The sequence below is a fragment of the Ichthyophthirius multifiliis genome (genome assembly GCF_000220395.1).
Source record: "Ichthyophthirius multifiliis unplaced genomic scaffold scaff_1120509251351, whole genome shotgun sequence".
In the NCBI taxonomy this organism is placed as follows: domain Eukaryota; phylum Ciliophora; class Oligohymenophorea; order Hymenostomatida; genus Ichthyophthirius; species Ichthyophthirius multifiliis.
Genome location: NW_004085958.1, coordinates 1 through 20,153, shown reverse-complemented (window position 1 = coordinate 20,153; position 20,153 = coordinate 1). Strand labels below are relative to the sequence as shown.

The 20,153-nt window shown below is 22.6% G+C and overlaps 2 protein-coding genes across 2 annotated transcripts, besides 11 other annotated features; both read right to left on the bottom strand. All coding sequences in view use genetic code 6, as the record gives it.

Moving 5' to 3' along the window:
* Positions 1 to 1,044: 1,044 nt before the first annotated feature.
* Positions 1,045 to 1,082: a microsatellite.
* Positions 1,083 to 2,760: 1,678 nt separating this feature from the next.
* Positions 2,761 to 2,804: a microsatellite.
* Positions 2,805 to 5,588: 2,784 nt separating this feature from the next.
* Positions 5,589 to 11,610, bottom strand: IMG5_187100 (hypothetical protein; the record flags this gene model as incomplete). The annotated part of the gene is made up of 6 exons (XM_004027162.1): positions 5,589 to 6,260; positions 6,322 to 7,108; positions 7,172 to 10,176; positions 10,229 to 10,312; positions 10,365 to 10,586; positions 10,630 to 11,610. 6 exons carry the CDS (start codon positions 11,608 to 11,610, stop codon positions 5,589 to 5,591), a joined length of 5,751 nt encoding a protein of 1,916 aa, XP_004027211.1.
* Positions 11,611 to 12,032: 422 nt separating this feature from the next.
* IMG5_187090 (hypothetical protein) lies at positions 12,033 to 18,262 on the bottom strand (the record flags this gene model as incomplete). Its single annotated transcript, XM_004027161.1, has 5 exons — positions 12,033 to 12,345; positions 12,407 to 13,931; positions 13,975 to 17,179; positions 17,229 to 17,658; positions 17,712 to 18,262. 5 exons carry the CDS (start codon positions 18,260 to 18,262, stop codon positions 12,033 to 12,035), a joined length of 6,024 nt encoding a protein of 2,007 aa, XP_004027210.1.
* Positions 17,181 to 17,213: a microsatellite.
* Positions 17,183 to 17,213: a microsatellite.
* A 410-nt stretch (positions 18,263 to 18,672) lies between the features above and the next one.
* Positions 18,673 to 18,745: a microsatellite.
* Positions 18,679 to 18,720: a microsatellite.
* Positions 18,683 to 18,733: a microsatellite.
* Positions 18,683 to 18,745: a microsatellite.
* Positions 18,746 to 19,234: 489 nt separating this feature from the next.
* Positions 19,235 to 19,284: a microsatellite.
* A 779-nt stretch (positions 19,285 to 20,063) lies between these two features.
* Positions 20,064 to 20,105: a microsatellite.
* Positions 20,076 to 20,153: a microsatellite.

Genomic DNA, 20,153 nt, shown 5'->3' with positions numbered 1-20,153 from the left:
AAGGATATTCGGCTATTTCTTTTCTCTATATCCATAAAATTTAGATTTATCTTCACCTTATAAATATTATAATGAATTATTACCTTAATATATTAAGTTTGTAAAAATCTTACATCTTCTTTATTCTTAGTTATATTTAATAATCTGAATATAAGTAAAAATAATTTTCTTTATTTGTTTTAAAATATTTAAATATCTATTGATCGCATCTAGTTTTTATAAAAATTTTATTCAATGTTCTATTATTGATTAAAAATTAAAGAAACATAGTTTTATAAATCAAATTAGTAATGTTTGAAATTAATTTATATCTTTCTTATTTTAATGTTTTTTATTTTTTATTTTTGGAAATATATTTAATTCTAAACAATGTAACTTTTCTGTTTGTTTTCACTTATTTTTTAAAAAAACACGGAAAAAATAAAGAAAAACAATATGAAAAAAGTACATAATAAATATATTATATTTATTTGAAATTAATCAACAAAAAAAATAATTGAAAAAGATTGAATAATGGATTTTGTTGTTTTTAATGGAATTTTTAAACATAAATAACAGAATAAATAAAAAAAATATATATATTTATAGAAAAATTTTATCCTCTCTATATAAAAATTAAAGATTATGTAAAATAATTTAAATACATAACAAAAAAAAATATAAATAGATATTCATTTTATTATTGAAATATAAGATATAAAAGAATATCAAATACATTTAAAAATTAGATTAAATATAAAATAAATTAATAGATATTTTTTAATTATTATTTTATTTAATGCATGTAAATGATTTTAAATTAAATATAATTAAAATAATTCTTTAATATTTTAATAATGAGATATATAGTTATTTAGAAAAAACAAATATATAATTATCAAAAATAGAAAAAGAAATAAAATTAAATTTAATTAAATATTATATGACTATTATAACATAATGGAATTTTACCAAGGCGACAGTAGTATATAAGAAATTAATTATTAAGAAAATTATAAGAGTTTAGAAATATTTAAAATATATAATTATATAAATTACAATAACAAAAAAATAAAAGAAAAAAAATAACAAAAATAAAAAATTATAATTATTATTATTATTATTTATATTTTTTTTAAAAAAATACCTGATTTTATAGGTATTAATATAAATTTCGATAAATGCTTTAATTTTGAACTGAGCCTTTAAAAAAAAAAAATTCTCTTCAAAATAACAAATAAATGTAGGAAATCGAATATTTTAAAATAAAAGGACTGTCTGTAAAACTTATATGTTATTATATATTAAGAAAAAAAGAAAAAATATTAGTTATATTAAATTAAATTATTTTATTTATAAGTTAAGTCAATATTTATAGTCATATAAATAAATTAAAAACTATGTAAATTATAGATGCAAAAAAAAATGATTTTATTAATCTAAACTTTATTTAATTTTCATAATTTAAAAATTTATTTGGGCTTGTGAAATCAATTTAATTACTATTATATTTAAAATTGGATTTTTAAAAGAAATTAAAATAAGTAGAACAGTATTAAATTTTTTTTTTTTTTTTTTTTCTAATCTAATTAAAAATTGAAATCTATTATTATAAAAATTTACTATTTATTTTAATGAATTATTCTCATATTGTTTTTATAATATAAAATTTTTATGCTTGAATTTATTTTACTAAATAATATAAAAGAATTTAAAATAAATATATAAATGATAAAAATTATTATAATTTTATATACATAATAAATTAATTTATAAGAAAATTTTAAACATAATAATAGTAATTCTCTATTTTATTTTTAAATATTTAATTTAAAAATTAATAAGTAAATATAAATTTAAATACAAAATGAATAATATTTAAATAGATAGCCTTGAAATAAATAATGAGATGGACTAAATAGAATATTTAAAAAAAATAACACTAAAACAGTCTTCTTAATCAATAACAAAGAAAAATACTATTTAAAAAACAAACAATCACAGTAGTACTGATAATTTATAAAGTGATTATAACATTTCTTAATTTAATTAAAATAAAACTGATAATAGTTTTAAAAAAACAGACCTCCAATTTTTAATAATACCACAAATAATTTATTGCAAAAAAGTATTTATAAATAATAAAATAATAGATTTCAAAAACATGAGACTAAATTTTTAAATGATATAGAAAATAATTAAAAAATACACAAAAATTAATAATAGATAAATATTATGAATATATAAAAAAAAAATGATTAGAGTTAATAAATAGAAATTTTAAAAGATTAGATGATAGAATTTGTTTAAAGTTATTTCTAAAAAATCTAATAAGAAGTAGCCAACAATAAAATGTAAAAAGTAGATTTATTTTTTATTTATTTCAACTTTTGAAAAAAATATATTTTTATAATTTTAATATTTTTTATTAAACAATTTTTGTAGATAAATAGGTGAATATTAAAATAATTTGAAACAAAATTTAGCTTTAAATGAAAAATAATTTCTAAATTAAAAATTTATTGATTTATAAAATAACTAATAATAAATTAAATCAAAACTTAATGAAATTTAATTATTATAAACAAAACTTAATATAAAACTAAATTAAAAAATAGAGTAAAACATATAAAATAAATAAAACAAATCTTAAGATAAAGATTTTGAAAACAAAATATCAACAATTGAAAATTTAATAAGCGGATTATATGAAAAAATAAATAAAAAAGTGGAAACATCGCATATAAAAGATATTTTCAAAGAATAATTAGAATCTAAATCTAATTAATTACAATAACAGATTAATTAATTGACAAAAATAGATTGTTTGAAGACTAAATAAATTAGTTGTAGATAATGAAAAGTAAAGACTTAGGATAGTTAGATTAAAATATATAAGCGAGCATGAAGATGTAATAAAATTTAAATATAATATAAGAAAAGCATAACTAGGATTTAAATTTAATGTAGAATTGTTTAAATAAATTGAGTTTAGATATAAAAAAATAAAAAAATAAATAGAGTAATTCTATAATTAAAACATAAGAAAATATATAAAACTAATAATATTTATGTTTAGAAGAAATAAAAAATAATCTTTTTTTAGTACAAGAAAAAGTTTAATAATTAGAAATATAAAAATAGAACTAGTTTGATTTATTATAATAATAAATCAATAAATTATTGTTTTATTAAGATTTTTAAATTCCTTAAATTTAGAATGCTTAAAATTAAGAAGTTAAAATTTCTTCTGAATAGTAAATTCAGATAGATTTTTAAAATGAACTATAGCTGTTAGATTAATTTGAAGATTATAAATATAGTAGTGAAACCAAATTTAAAAGTGATAATTTAAGATAAACATAAGAATAAGAAGGAATAGATAACTATGATTAAAGTTAATTTTAATTTAGTAATAATTCTTTAAAAAGTAGTGATTAGAACTTTTAATTTAATAAAATAAATAAAATTATTTCATAAATTTAAAGTATAATTTTATATTTTTTAAAAAATATTTTTTTATTAATAAGAACTTCTTGAACACAAAAAAATTAAGTAAATAAAATGCTCAAAAGATGATGCGGGATACCTTAAAGATTTAAATGGATTTTATATTATTGATTTAGATGGAAGAATGATTAAATATGAAAAAGAAGCAATTTAAATTTTATAAAATCAAGGAGATATATAATTTATTGTTTGAGATTAAATTAACAATAAACTTTAAAAATTTATTGTTAAAAATAAAAATTTTCACAAACGCTTGTATATATTACCTGTTTTTTTTAAAATCGAATTTATTTGTCAAATAGAGGTTATTTTTTTTTTTTATAAATGAAAATTTCAAATACCTTAAAATCATTATATTTCTATTAATATTTAATTTTTTTATAAGATATCTTTTTTAATATTTATTTAGTAATTTATTATAATTTTTTTTAAATTTATATATTCAAAAAAAATAATCATATCATTTCATATTTCATTTGTTTTATAACAACTTATACTATTTTTTTTTATTTAAACATCCTTATATAAATATAATTATTATTATTATTATTTTAAAATAAATATTCTATTCTTGATTTACAATACTTATTATAATTAATATTATCAATTATTATTTAATGAAGACGGAAGAAAATATGTAAATTATATTATTAAAATTTAATGGGGAATTATAAAGATTTAATATTTTAATTTTGCATAAACTGGGAAAATTAAATCATAATTAAACATAATAATTTTAAAAAGCCTAAAATTAATAAATCGAAATAATTTTTAATTTTAAGATGTTTTTGTTTACCATGATTTATAAATTTTGCTTACAATATAAATTATTGATATTTATTCTAGATTTGTTAATTGTCAATTAAATATTTATAAGATTTGATAAAAATAATATATAAAATGTATTAATATAAAAAACACATTAAAAATGCCATCATTTTTTTTTAAAAAAAAAAAATGTTGGAACAAATTATTTTTAACCTCAAAAAGTTAAAAGGTTGAAGATTGATTTACAATTATATGAAATTATTTTTTATAATTATATTAATTTTAATATATGTTAATTTTAATATTATATATACTTTTTTTATTTCATAATAGAGTAAGATTAAATTTTTTATAAAATAATTAAAAATCAAATACATAAAAATAATTTAATAAAAAGTTTTAGCTATATAAAATATAAAAAATATGCAATCTTTAAATATTATATTTTATTTAAATTAAACTTTCTTTTATATTCATATAGTAAATATCATCTTAACTATCGTATATTTTAAACTTTTTTAGGTTTATATGTTTCAATTTAAAAAGTAAAAGTAATATCATATTCTTATTATTCTATAAAATCAAGCCTTTTTACTATCTTTTTTATTTCAGTCAAATCAATTTCTTTTTAATCTTTAAATGTTTATTCTTAAATTCTCTATTGTCTCTAAATTGATGTTTATTAGCTTTAAGGAGTTTTAAAAATAAAATTTTATTTTTGATTTAATTAATTCAATAATTTTTAACTTTTTTTTTTTTTGGAAAAAAAGGAAGACATGTTTTAATTATAATCTATAAATATATTGGTTTTTTTTAAAAAAATAAATAAATATAAAATAATTAGTAACAAATTAAGATTTTTTTAGTTTAAGATTATTTGCTATATAGAAATTAAATTATAAATATTATTAATATTTCTTTTTTTTAATTTGATAATGAAAAAATTTAATTTTTTATGAAAAACTAAAATTAGAATGAATATGAATATACATGTAAAAATAAAAAATATGAAAAAAGCAAATTATAGAATATATTAAAAAAATAATATTGAATCAATTATTATAATTAAACAATATACAATATTATCTTATTAACAAAAAATTATGATATAAATGTTGTATTTTTAATTAAAAATTTATTTTTTATATCTATAATCAAAATAACTTATTAATTATTGAGTTTTATTTTTTTAAAATTAAGGTAAATTTTTAAAATATTGTATGTATTTAAAAATAAAAATAGTTTAACTAAATAATATATATTTTATATAAAATTATTTATTATTGTAATCCTCAAAAAAAAAAATAAGTAGAATCCTTATTCATCTTTTTTCAATATCTCAAAGCTAAGAAAGCTGCAACACCAGCTCTAATCCAGACATCTTCTTTTTCTTTAGAAGGTAGTTCAAGGAACATAACAAAGTTAGTTGAATGTCCAGTAGTGCTTAATGTACCGGATCTAGATACACATTTATACATTGGACAATTATAGAAAATATTTTTAGTTTATTCTTTTTCAAGAACAGGGAGAACCCATGTTAAAGGCAAATCTGAAAATAGTTCTTTTGGTTAAGGTTAATCTATGATATGTTTTTTATAATTCCAGGCAGCCCCTTCTAAATATATTCCATAAATATAACATCCATCTTCAGGTTTTTCACTAATATCCTCCTAAGTAATAGTATCAAGATATTAGAAATCAATAAGTAATTAATCTATAGCAATAACTTTTTTTCTTGCATAGTTTTGCATAGTACCTGTAATAAATGCTTAAGGGAAGAAAAATCCAGAAATCCAAAAAACTTTAGGAGTTCCGTTATCAATCCAATTTTAAAGGAAATTTATTCTATCATTTAAATCTACAGTCCAAGAAGAAAGCGGTTTTAGTGAAAGAAAACCTTTATCAGCCCATTATTTAGGCACTTAATTATCATATAAAGAATTTGTTATTTTTCGAGCTCTTCTGAAAGGACAACTAATCCTTTTAATCCTTTTTTAAATTTACTAATGATTCAATCATTGTTTATAAAAGTCTATTGTATCTAATTATTTCCTAAACTAATACTGTGTTCATAGATTCTTCATACATTGTAGGATATTTAGTTGAAACATTATCTAAATCAAACAATGGTGGAGTTTTATTTTAGATGTTGTTTGCAATTTCTTCTATTTATTCTTCTCTAGATTTGCCTGTACCACCTGATGAGCGTGGTTAGCAAGAAAGGATTGTGGATAATAAATTAATCGTTTCGTTTTGTGAATTAGTTATTTCAGCATTATCATGTAATCCAAATGCTTCTGGAGCTGGATTCAAAGGAAGAGATTCAATATATTGAATATAATCATCTAACTTACCAGCTGAAATCGAATAGTATTTACCGGATTCAGAATATTTGTATCCATCGGCTAATGCTTAATTAGTTATATATAGTTGCAAAATGCTTTTGATTAGCCTAACATCTTTATCGTCTGTAACTCTACCACCATAATTAATTTCTGCACCCAAAAAGTTTATTACTTTATAAGGAACTTTAGGATATTCATCTATTAGCATTTTTAATTATTTTTTACATACTGTTAAATCTTCGTTTGTAAATTCATAAGGAATATTCCAACCTATTGCACCGAATTTTCTACGATCTTATATAATAGCGTGGAATAAGCAAAAACCGAATAATAATTTCTTAAATATATCAGGTCTTTGACATTCGTTTAATTCTTAATCTGTCATGTTTTTGTAGGTTCTTAATAAATTTGCTCTTAATCCTTATGGAGGTTCCATTGTCATTTTTATTCCATTTTGTAATACTGAAATGGGGAAATTTTAACTTGGCATTGATGTTAACCATAACCTTTATTTTATTTTATTTTTTTATAATTTTTATAACTATTTATTTATAAATTATTTTATTTACCTAAAGTCTTGATGAATATTTTCATTTAAACTTTCAACTATTTTTTCTAATTCAGACATCCATGATATAGCTAAATGACAATTTTACAACAGACACCATGTTCCTTTTTATGAGCATTCTTTAATTAGTTTTTCAGCTTTGGGCCCCTAACCTTATCCTAAAGAAATAGAATCATAACGTTTAGTCATTTCCATTTCTTCAGCAAATTTCAAGAAATCAGCAATAGGATCTGATCCTTAAGAAAGTACAAAAATAAGAGGGCTAATAACAGTTGAATCTTTATAACATTTTGATAGTTCAAAAGTAGGCACAAAAATAAATTCTTTTCCTAATTTTTCAGCAATCCAATTTTAAATAGCAGGGACTACTTTATCTGGACGAATAGACTTAAGGACAATAAGTTTTTAGAAAATGTCAAGTTTATCATTCCATTCTTCAGGTAAGGGTTCTTTTTATGCTTCATTTGAATCGAATATTTATTTCCATTATTCAGTATTCTACATTAGATGTTAATCTATACCTTTGAAAGCTTCCAAACGATTCATTCCATAGAATTACGTATAAATATCAGGCCATGAAGTTTCTGGAATCCAGTTCGTTGGGTTTTTGGGAATATCTACTTCTCCTTAAGGACCTGCAAGAAAATATCTCCATTCAACTTCATCCATTTCTTATTTTCCTTCTAGAATTTTTACAGTAAGCATAAAGGAGAAAATCAACTTATGTCTTTCAAAAAGTGACCTACATATATTTTCATATAAAGAATAAGTGAAATATTAATTTAAATTGTCTAAACGAATTTCCAATTCGTTTGATTCTGGTGCTTTATCTACTCCCATAACAAACAAATTAGTGAACCATTGTAAAGAATATTAATACATTGGATCTATAGTAGCCAAATCGACAATACAAAAGAATAAAATCGATGCACGGAAGGCTACAGGACGATAACTTTCTCTCGCTTCATCTATTTAAGCTTCTGTTATTTTCGAATCTTTTACTCTCTGATTAATTTCTGCAGCGAATTTTTTACTTGTTTGAAGTTAATTTACTAATGTTTCATCCATCAGAATTTCCGCAATTTCTCCTGTTCCGGAAAGACTTTCTAATATTTGATCTTCTATTTTAACTAAAGCTTTTTAATCTTCAGCGTTCTTCTTCACGATTTCAGTTTTTTTTTATTATAATGCGGGGTTTTCTAATGCTACTATATAGGCAAGCATCTATTCTTCTAACCCGTTAGGTGTAATAGCAAAATTAATAATACTTACTTTTACGAATGTTTCAGGAGGATAATGGGGATTTGGCATTGTTGTAGTCAAAAACAATTTAAATTTGTCAGAATAAGCTAAGGGCTTATCTCCAATAACTATTTAATAGCCAGAGCCTGATTTAACTATTTATTATTAAAGAATAGGTTCTAATGATGGGTCTAATTCTTTTCCTAGATTTTCAATAAGGACCCATCTTCCAAACTAAACAGCCAATTCCATAACTTTCATTAAATTCGAATCGTTTGCTTTAACGATTTCAATTCCTTCTTAATGATCTCTTCCCATATTTTTAATAAATTTATTGGCTTGAGTTTATGGATCTATCATAAGTGGCCATCTTCTTCCTTTTTCAATAATTATTCCATTTTCAATTGAAGTATCATCTTTAGGCAATCCATAAATATTCCATTGTTATATTTTCAAAGGTTGCCCCAAAAAGCCTCTCATAGTAATATCTGAATCATGCTCTAGGTCTAATTAGGCTAAATTAATAACCCAATCTTATTCTAAATCACTTCTGAAAGTCGATGTAAAAGGTCCTGTATAAGCTACCATCCCTGCTGAAATAATTGAATGTGCAGGCACTAGATTCTATTTTTGAATTAAAGTTTTAATATCATTCGCCCAACGAATTGCTTCCTCAGATAGCCCGTCTGTTAGTTTTTTAGCTCTTTCAAGCTTGATTTCACATTCTTATATTTTTTTAGTAAGCTCTTCTTTCTGGAGCATTTTTTATGAGTACATTTCTTCCAATTCTTGTATTTTAGCATTGATTTTCGCTAACGCTTCTTTTTTAAATTTCAATTCACGGGTTTTTTCTTCCACAATTTTTCTTGTTTCAGCCAATTTTTCTCTTAAGGGTTAAGTATTTGTAAACACTTTAAAATAATCATACATTGCTTTACACCACATAAATAAGAATTTCGTTGCAAAAGAACATCTTGAAACTGCTTCTAAAGTAAATTCGGGCTAATTAAGGATGTTTTATTCTAGCTTTTTTATAGTAGCTGCTGTAGTACTTTCCTTTTTATATTCAATCAACATATCAAGCAATTTTTATGTATCATTTAATAAATAACGTTTCGCAGTTTCAAAATAATTTTCTTCTTTTTTACCTCCTATTGCCCCTTCTTGTGCAGTCATTATAATATTTCCACCATTTTCCTTTATTGTGTCTAAATTTAATATTACAACACCTCCTAAAGTTACTTTTACAGCTGTTGGAGGAGATCCTAAAGCCTTTATTTCTACCAAATGTTCTTTTTTTAATTTTTTTACTTCTAAAAGTGTTTCTTCTAGAGTTCTATTTGCATCTGCTACTGAAGCTTCAGCCTCTTCAGCGAGTTTAGTGGCCTCTGCTGCTTGCTTAGTTGCTAAAGCTTCCTCTTAGGATACTATTTTTTGAGTTTGATCAGCTTCTGCTTTATCTATAGATAACTTCTTCATCATTATTTCGGTTTCTTCAGAAGCTTTTTCAAGTTCAGGCTACATATCTTTTAATACAATTCTCATTTCAGCTACTGATTTATTGGCTTCTTCAAGTTTATCTAAACCTGATTTTAAACGTTGAATACTTAATTAAACTTCTTTCTTTTTTTACATCATTACTTACTTGAATGTGGAAAGAAGTTCTAAATAACTTGTTGGAGTTACATAATTATATCGACGAAGTTATTCATAATACTTAACAGATGCTTTTTCAACAGATTTATGTATTATTTTGAACATTTACTTTTTATTAAAATAAATTTTGTATATACGTTTAGATATTGTATTTTTTTACCACTACTGTAGTTATATTTTAACCTAATTATAATTCTTCTTCATAATCTTGTAATTAACCTTTTCCTACACCTATTAGTGCTTCCTATATTTTTTTAGTAATATGTTTATTATATTTATTAGTTTTTTTATCTTACTTCTGGCCATTAAGTAAACCAATCAATAGTACAACAATTTACAAGAGATGGGAACATACGAAGCCTTGTAGTAAAAGCACTACCTAAAGGAGACATTGCTATTATCATATGAATATTTTTCTTTACTCTTTACAAATAAACTTAAAGAATATTCATTTTTGTTGGTATCATTTATTTCTTAACACAGTCAGCTTTACAAGCAATCTAAATATCTTCTAAATCCTTAATAAAAGAGTAAATATTAATGCATATATATTATAATTACTTTTTCTTAATACAAACCTGTTACATCTCCTGAATTAAGGATATTGTTAATATCTTCCATCATTTATTCTTTAATAATTTAGGTATCACAGAACAAGAAACTAATAGGTTTGTTTTCAATTCCAGCAAAAAGGAGTACTTTTTTTACATCATCTCTCCAACTTCTCATACTATAGTTTTTAATAACTTCGATTTAAAAAATTTTATAATTAGTTAAAAAAGTAGCCATCCTACTTAAAGATTGTCTTCCTGAACCTCCTACTCCCAAAATGAGAGCATTACCATTAGGTTGTCTAATAATTCTAGCAATCCTGGCAATATGTTCACAAGCATCCAAAAACATAATTAATTTCATTTGCTTTTTTGGTCCTCCAAAAACAAATGTAGTGTCCGAATTATAATCTTCCTAAAAAGCATCCATCTTATTAATAAGCATTTCTAAATCGCCAATTTATTAATAGTATCTTGAATCAGTATCTCTTCCTTACATGAAATCTCCAAATATTATTCTTTCAGCATCAAGAACGTCTTCAGCTTTTAAACCAAAAATCTAAAATTATGATGAAACTAGATTATGAAGATATTTTCTGTCCATTTCGGTTGTACATCTATCATGGAAAACTCTCATTTATTCATGGTAAAATAACTTTAATAATTAGTTAACATTAGCACAATATTTAGGAGTAATCGAGCATATTCCTTAAAATACTTTCCATATATCTCTAAGGTTAAAAGTATAATGTGATTTCGAAGGTGTTGGTAATAAATCCAGCTTTATTTAGTTATAAACAGAAAGAGATGATTCTATCAATTTTGGTAATGCGTCACGAATACCCTCATTAAATTTCTTTAAAAAATAATTTGCTAATGTTTAAAATATTTATTTTATAGTTCCTTAATCAAGTTCTGTATAAGCTAAAATATTAAAATGTCTCACTACCCTATTTGTAATAAATGTACGGCCACCTCCAGGAGGTCCCATAGCTGATAGAATAATCATATCTTCAATTTTCATTAGTTAGCAGTCTTTTCTATTATACCATCCTTTGTGATCTAAATATTGTCTTATTATTTCAATAGGAGGTTGTGCGCCATATTCTTCTTTTTTAGGCATGTTTAAATCATCGACAAAAACAATACATTTTTTACCAATTGGAGGGCCATAAACCCCTTTTCTTCTTTTTTCCAGCTTAGCATCAATCGAATCTTAAGTTTAATTTGCGCTTGTTTAAGCAGAAAAGGTAATTGTATAACATTAGAATTATTCTCCCATTTCTTTCATTAGAAGATTTGAAATATTTAATGATTTTCCGGTACCTGTAGGTCCAGTTGTTAATACATGAATAGAATTAGATAAAAGCAACTTCATCAAATACATATTTCTAGTAGAGTCTTAAGTAGGAATCATAATTTCATGATAAGCCAACTTAGCATCAATTTAAAAGTCTTTGTTTCTAGTACTCCATTTAACAAACTATTTAGAAAGAATATCAAATTCATAATCGTATATAGTATCATCATCAGGGATTATAACATTTTCAGTTTATTTATCTTATATTTATTATCTTAAAAATTAATTAAATTTAATTCTTCCATTATAATCTCCTGTACATCCTAATGACCAGATTAATGCAAAAATGAAAATTGGATTAATGTTTTTTTCCAATTCTGCTAACTCTTCTTCAGGAACCCTTCTTACTTCAGTTTCTTCAAAGTTCTTGAAAAAACAGGAAATAATTTTCATAAGAGAAGAAATCAAATTATTATTTTATGTTTACAATGGTTCTCTTACTTATTTTCTTAAAAATTATAAACTATCTTTTGCATACTCTTAAAACATATATTATAAATTCTTTTTTATGCTTCCATAACTTGCTATATTTTTCGGGAGACTTTACATCCAGCTATCAACTAAAGGTTGAATTCCTAGACTTTCTGGTTCCATATAAATCATACCACATCTACTAACTGTTGCAGGCGATGCAACTAGCAAATCTTCAACTTCAAACATCATAGTCATATGCGAAGTTAAAGTAAGAATCTATCCTGAATTAAGACATAGCTTTTTATTATCATCAAGTACAGTATTCATACTTTCGATCCAAATAGCATCTACAGGTCCATCAAACATAATCCAGTGTTTTTCTGTTGATTAATCTCTGCAACATTCTCTTACTCTATAAGCAAGGATACCATCAGTCCACTCTCTTGTTTATTCATTAAATTATCCATAAAGTTATCCCATGTTTATACTTTTGGGATTAAGAATGTGAGTGTTTACTTTAAAGTAACCTTCGTTTTGTAATTCAGACATTGCAGCTTATAAAACTTTGTAATTTGAAGTTTTTCCACCTCCAGTAGGCCCTACAATCATCAAACCATGACGGACTTAAGTAGTATCATAAAGCTATATTATTTTTGCTATAAAAGAGTCTACAGGTTATAATCCAGAATCTTATGATTTTACATTTATCATTTCGAGTAGTCTCCCGTACTCGACTTTTGGTTTTTCTACTCCTGGAAAAAGATCTAACATAATGTTTTCAAATAGCGGTAAATCATCCTTTAAGAATTTCGGAACATTTACATCTCTTAAAGCTCTTAATAATAGCTAAGCTTCATCCATATCTGGATATTAAGCTTTTAATAAGCCTGCAGCATTGATAACACTTCTAACAGCCCTCATTCCATAATCATAATGATCTTATGAGGAAAGTTATTCTGATGAAAGTTTAAATGTTGCAACCATTTTTTTTGCCAATTCTCTACCTCTTGAAAATCCAAATGAATATAACATAATTTCACCAATCATTGCATAATCTGGTACCATCATTGCCACATTTCTAAATAATGCTTTTAAGTTATCAGGAAGTTCTGTACGGCCAGCATAACCTGGGTTCATTGTTATAAAAACACAAAATGTTGGTTTTATTCTAATTATTGACCCTTCGAATTCAATTTAAGGCGTTCCTTTAGCTTTTTCTCCAAATAATTAAAGTAATTATTATGCTATAACAGATAATACTTCAATGTTAATTCTATTAAATTCATCAAAGCAACACCATGCTCCTGCACTTGCCAATCCTTTGAAAAATTTACCAACCATAATATAATCCATACTATCTGAACAATTAAACACTACACATTATTTTGCTAATGCTTTTGCCAAATCTTTTACTGATTCTGTTTTTCCTGTTCCTGCTGGTCCCGCAGGCGCTCCTCCTAAATTTAATTTTAAAGCTCCCATTAATGTCATATAACATTTATCTGTTAGAGGAGTAATAACTAATCTTAGAGTATTTCCTATAAATAAAAAATTAATAAATATATATAAAAATAATCATACCTAAATATTCATATCCATAAGGAAATTTAGTTTAAATACATTTTACTTAACAATCATCATTTTCCCAATAATATCTAAGTTAAGAGATCCATTCAAATGAAGCACTATCAGCAACATTATTTCTCCATAAATTTTCCACAACATCTTTTGCATGCACATCAATAACAATAAGTGCATTAATGGTTACCATTTATTGTTTAGTTAATTTCTATCTAACTAATTCTACTAGATCTTTTAAATAAATATCTAACTTATCCCAATAAGCTTTTACTCCTTTTACACCTTCTTTAAAAGAAGCTTCAACTTCTTAGGTCCAAACAAGCTAAGATCCATTCAAAATGCACTATCCAGGATGACATAGTGTCCATTCGGTTCTTTTTTTAGTTGGATAATCTTAAACAGAATTAAAAAGACACAACCTGACTGATCTACACATCATATTTTCTAATTCATTCATCCAACTTTCAACATTTTTATTTTTGGGATCTACATCTTCTTCGAATTATACTTTTTCTTTTTCTGAAGAAATCATAGCTTTTATTTTTTTATTTTCATCAAATTCAACTTCATGAATGTTTTCAAACACCTTCTTTAAATGTGGTTAAACTGCAGTGGGTTCTTTGGTTTACGAGAGAATTTCTAATAAATCATCATTAGAAAGAAAATAGAATCTTGCAAATCCTTCCCTTTTTTTTTCCAAATAATTATTTAATTCTTTCTATATAATTTCTAAGTTTTTATTTGCCTCTTAAAGTCTTTCTAAAAGCCCATCTTAAGTACAAACCTTGAGAACATTTTAAATATTTCTTGCAGTCATTATTGTATGTTTCCATGTAGAATCCACAGTTCTAAATTTTTTCGTCTCTGCTGGTAATTATTTAGCAATATCTGCAGAATCGAAAATCGGTTATAAATACATCCATTATCCTTAACATTTCGCCCATTCTTCTAATACATCACTCATCATTTTAAGTTAATCATTCCATTCTATAATTTCTTATTCGAAAGGTTTTTTGAATGCAGAAAATTGCAAGTTCTATGAATTTACAATATGATCATCTAAAATAATTTAAATTTCATCATAACCTCTTACAATAAAACTTGTTTTGTATTCTTTAAATTAGAAATTAACTTAAGCCCAAATTCCTTTCATTTCCTTTAGCATATTTTCTATTTAAAATTCTTTTGAAGCTTTTTCTCCTACTTCACAACAGAATTCTACTTATTTCATTAAGCCTAATTCTAATGCCTTATTAAATGTAAATTCAGGATTTGGTTTTACTTCTATTCCCATTTTATCTGATATTTCTTTCCAATGTCTTTATTGCATCCCTGGTTATCTTAAGGCTACCATTAAAGGTACTTTAGGCTTGAATTCTTCTATTTCTGCTTTTACTTTTTATGCTATGGACAATATAGTGCTTATGTTTCTGTCTTTAAAACTTCTTATTGCCTTATTTAATAATTATATACTTTCTTCTACGAATTTCTCAGCTGCAACCGCATCTAATGTTTACCATTCTCCATTTCTCCATTATTCAATATTCTTAAACCATTAATCTGCTGTGGTCCATAAATTAGCATAGGGCATAAATTCTTTTTCCATATTAGGAATAGAGTCATAATTAGTTTAATCCATCTCAAAGAGAGCTTCCCTATTATTATATTTCCTGGCTTCTTCAAAAAATTATTTGATTTATTTCATAATATCAATTGCAGTTTAAGCAGTTTCTTAATGGTTATTTAAATCTGCATATTAATTAAATCCTTAAATGGTTCTTTCTAAGTTATCAACTTAATCTTTAAAATCATCTTACATAATTTTCATTTCATCTTAAAATTTGACTTTATCTTTTTCCATTTCTTTTTTTTTCTTATCAATAATTTACAAAGTATCCTTAGTTGAACCAAAAATAGTCCACTTTTAATCTAAATCATGCTTCGAAAATCTATAATTAAATCCATCTAAAATTGCATAAATTTCAAAGCATTTTTGCATTTCTAATTTAATCTTTTCTAGATCTTATGGTATTTATTCCATATATTCTTTCAGTTCGGTTAATTATTCTACATTTTAGGGAACCTCATTAAGCTTTTTTTATATCATTAAAAATTAATTAAATATTTATTATGTTTGCTGTTTTGCTTTTCTAGCAATCATCTCAATTAAATTTTTTGATAATTAATAATATTTCTCACATAAATAGCATAATATTTCATTTGTTTGGACTTAGAAAAATGATAAATGAATATTTGTAGGTATTTTCATTCTGAGTTCAGCTTCCTTTTTATTTATATTTGCTATTTCTTCTTATATTTTTTCCACTTCCCATTGATTTTCATCCATTTCAATTTATCTAACTACCTCATCAGGATCCATTTTAAGAACATCTTTGAACTCATCGAAAGAATTTAAATATTCATTAAGAGGTTTTATGCCTTCCATTAATTATTCTTTTAAATTTTCCAGCATATCCCATATCCATTTATTCTCATCTGGGTACTTTCTTGGCAATTAATTAGGGTCTGGAGTTATTGGCCTTTCCGTAGGTTTTATAGGTGTTCTAATATAAGTATCAGGCTTAGCTGATTTATGTAGTTCTTATACAATTTTAGGTTCCAAGTCAGGAATTTTAGAAATTTCATCAAGTGTTTTTTCAAAGCATTAAATAATCATGTTTATAAAATTAATTGGGTTGGTTGAATATAAAAAATTTTAATCATTTTAAGTCTTCACTAAATCGATCAAGAATAAAGGAATAATATCCTTCTAATTCTTTTTACCCTCTCTAAAAATATTTTCGACGTCATTTGGGGATCTAATTATTACATTTTTTGGTACGAAACTCAAAATATAATCTTACATATCTATATAACATTTCTTTACTAAAGAATATACAGTATCCTGCATTATTAATCTTACCAAAGTCAAAAAACGTTTCAACTTTCCGAAATCATATGTTATTTTGTTAGTTTCTTTCATGTTAAACCAACCTTTTCCTACATTTTGAAAATTATTTTTTATTATTTTTGTTAATTCTAATATCCACGATCCTCTTAAAATGTAAAGAATCTAATTTTTACTTGACTCTTAGATATGCTTGAATTCTTCTAATACCATACACGAATGCAAGTCTTTATTAAAAATCTCCATGTCTAAAATTTTATTGCATTCAACACGGATTTCTGATAAGGCTGTTATTACCTATTTTATTTTTATTTTTATTTTTTTTTTATTTAAGTTATTTTTTTACTTCTTCTTTAATAAATAATGACGAAAAACAAAAATCTTTGAAAGTTTCAGTGAAATCTTTAGGTTCTTCTAGACTAATTTCTTAATTATTATTAATATACATTGTTTTGGAACCTGAATGCCTTTGTAAAGGCATCATGCCATAATAAGGTACTTCCTTAAGTGGTTATGGAGGAGGTAACTGAAGGTTAATATTAAGGATTTCCATAGGAATGCTTTCATATTATTTATCATTTCTTTCTTATAAAAATCTGTCAAAAATAATTTTATTCATTGTTCTTTAATAATCATTATTAACTTCAATAATTAAATTTTTTGTTTCTTAATTTTCAAATTGTTTTGTTTTCGAAAGAGATTCTAATCTTTTTTTTTATTCGCTATCTAATTCGCTTAAATCTTATAAAGGCATTAAATCAATAATATGATTATATCTTTTTATATATAATAATTAATAATTTAAAAAAAAAAAATTCAAAAATGCTACCTAATAATAGAATCTGCATACATTCTTTATTTAAACGCATGAACAATTCTTTTTGCAAATTTTCGAGGATCTTCTGCATCTAAACAGAATTAAATTCTATTCAATTCAACTTATTCATCATTATCTCTCCATTTTCCAATGAACCTCTATTTTTTCTCATCCCAAGCCTAAAGTATAAGTGGCTTCCAAGAATAATTTTATATATCATATTCAAAATAAAGTCCTTTAGCAGTCATGATTCTTTAATTTCCATCATCATCAGTTAATCTATCTATCCATTCTCCATCCTAATAATCATCAAATGTATTATCATCAAAAATTTCTAAAGGAAGCCAATAGGAACTATTACCCTCATCTTTTCTATTGAAGTCGATTCCTTCCATCTATAAAAGTTATTCTATATTAAATGAATGATATTATTTTTTCTATCTATCTATTGCTACTTTTCTAGGAACTCTTCCTGGTATTGGATCAAAAGGTTCCATTATTTTAGGATCTATTGTTTAATCATCTTCGTATTCGATTTTGTTAGCTTTTTGCATTGCTTACATACTTTTTGTTATTATTTTTTTGTTTTGTCGATGTTTTCGATTAATGTTTTAGTTTTTTTATTATTTTTCTTGGTTTTCATCATCATCTTCTTGTTATTATTAATATTAGTATTATTGCTTGTATATAGAATTTTGTACAGCTTGTGCTTGTAATTATAGGTTTTTACCACTCTCTTTTTGACTTAATGTATATGCCTTTGGTAAGCGCTATCTTTATGTCAAATTTATTGACATTGATTAATCTGGTCCATTTTATGAAAATGGCTTTTTTTATTTTTATATAAATTTTCTTTTTTTTTACTCCAAAATATATTGAATTCTCAGGGTTTATTATTTCTGAATAAACACCTCTTTATTTTGGTACCATTTATATTATACTATTTTAATTTTACATAGTATTTTTTTTATTATTATGTATTTTTTTATTTAATTATTTATTTAATTTTATTTATTAATTTTTTCCTTTTATTTTTTTAATTTATTAAAGCATGGAAGTTATTTTTTTATTTATCTGTTTAGTTTATTTTTTCTTTTGAAATAGGATTTATCTCTTTATTTTTTGATATTTATCTATTAGTAAAATCCACTATATTTTTAATTTATGTGTGTTTGTTATTTTTTATCATTTTTAAAATGTAAATCAAATAATATAAACTTTATGATAATATTTAATATATCTATAAAAAGTAATTAATTTTTTCAATTAATAGATTAATGTAACAAGAACATATATAAATTGAAGGTATTAAATAAATATTAGTTTTAAATCTTTACCAAATATGAAAATAAATAGTAAAAATTATTTAAACCAATAATAATAAAATTAATAAAAGTTAACTCAGAAAAATGTGTTAATTTTATATATAATAAATAATGCTTATTAAATTTTTATAACAAAATAATATTACAATTAATTAATTAATAACTAAACAAAACTTAATAATAAATGCAAGAAATATATTTGCATTTAATTTAAAATATATAAAATAAAAAATTATTAAATTCATAAAAAGAAAAAATTAATTTTTATAAAATTTATTATTTTTAAATTATGAAAATAATTATTTTTTCCATTAATCATATAAAGATTTAAATAAAAATAAAATAATATTTAAATAAAGTATATAAGTAAGTTTGTTTAAATAGTAAATATATGATTTAAAATTTAATTTATTATTTACCTTTTTTATCAGGAGAAATTAATAAATATATTTAAATTTTTATTAAAGATATATTTTAAATTTTTTATTATGTATGATATAAATATTTTATAATTACTATGCTTTAAATTGATTTTTATATGTTTTAAAATAAAAATAAAAATTACTATATATATGTATTTATTATTTCTTTTAAAAAGAATAATAGTCAAAAATACTCAAAGAAATTTAATTTAATAATTTCAATAAATATGATTAATCAACTTTATTATAAAAATTTGATTTGTAATTAGCATAATATAACTTTTTCTTTTTATTGTGTAATTTTTAGCATTTCCTTAAATATTTTTTATTATTCTTACAATTTTTTAAAAATTTAATTTGCTTTAATTATAATTATATCAGAATTATTTATAGATTAGAAATAATACTTTTTTTACAGATTAATATTTTTATTTTTTAAAATAATAAACTTTTATAACATAGATTTATTTTATTTATTCAATTAATAATTTTTATATGATTCTATTTAGTTACTTTCTCATTCTTTTATTTAATAGCCATATTATTTTATTAATAATTAGTTTAAATTAATTATATTATTCAATTTAATATTACTATCTTTTATTTTTCTATTTAACTATTAATTTTAATTTATTAATTATAAATTTTATTATTTTAATAAATTATGTTTATATATATTTTATAATTTAATATTTTATTTTTAATAT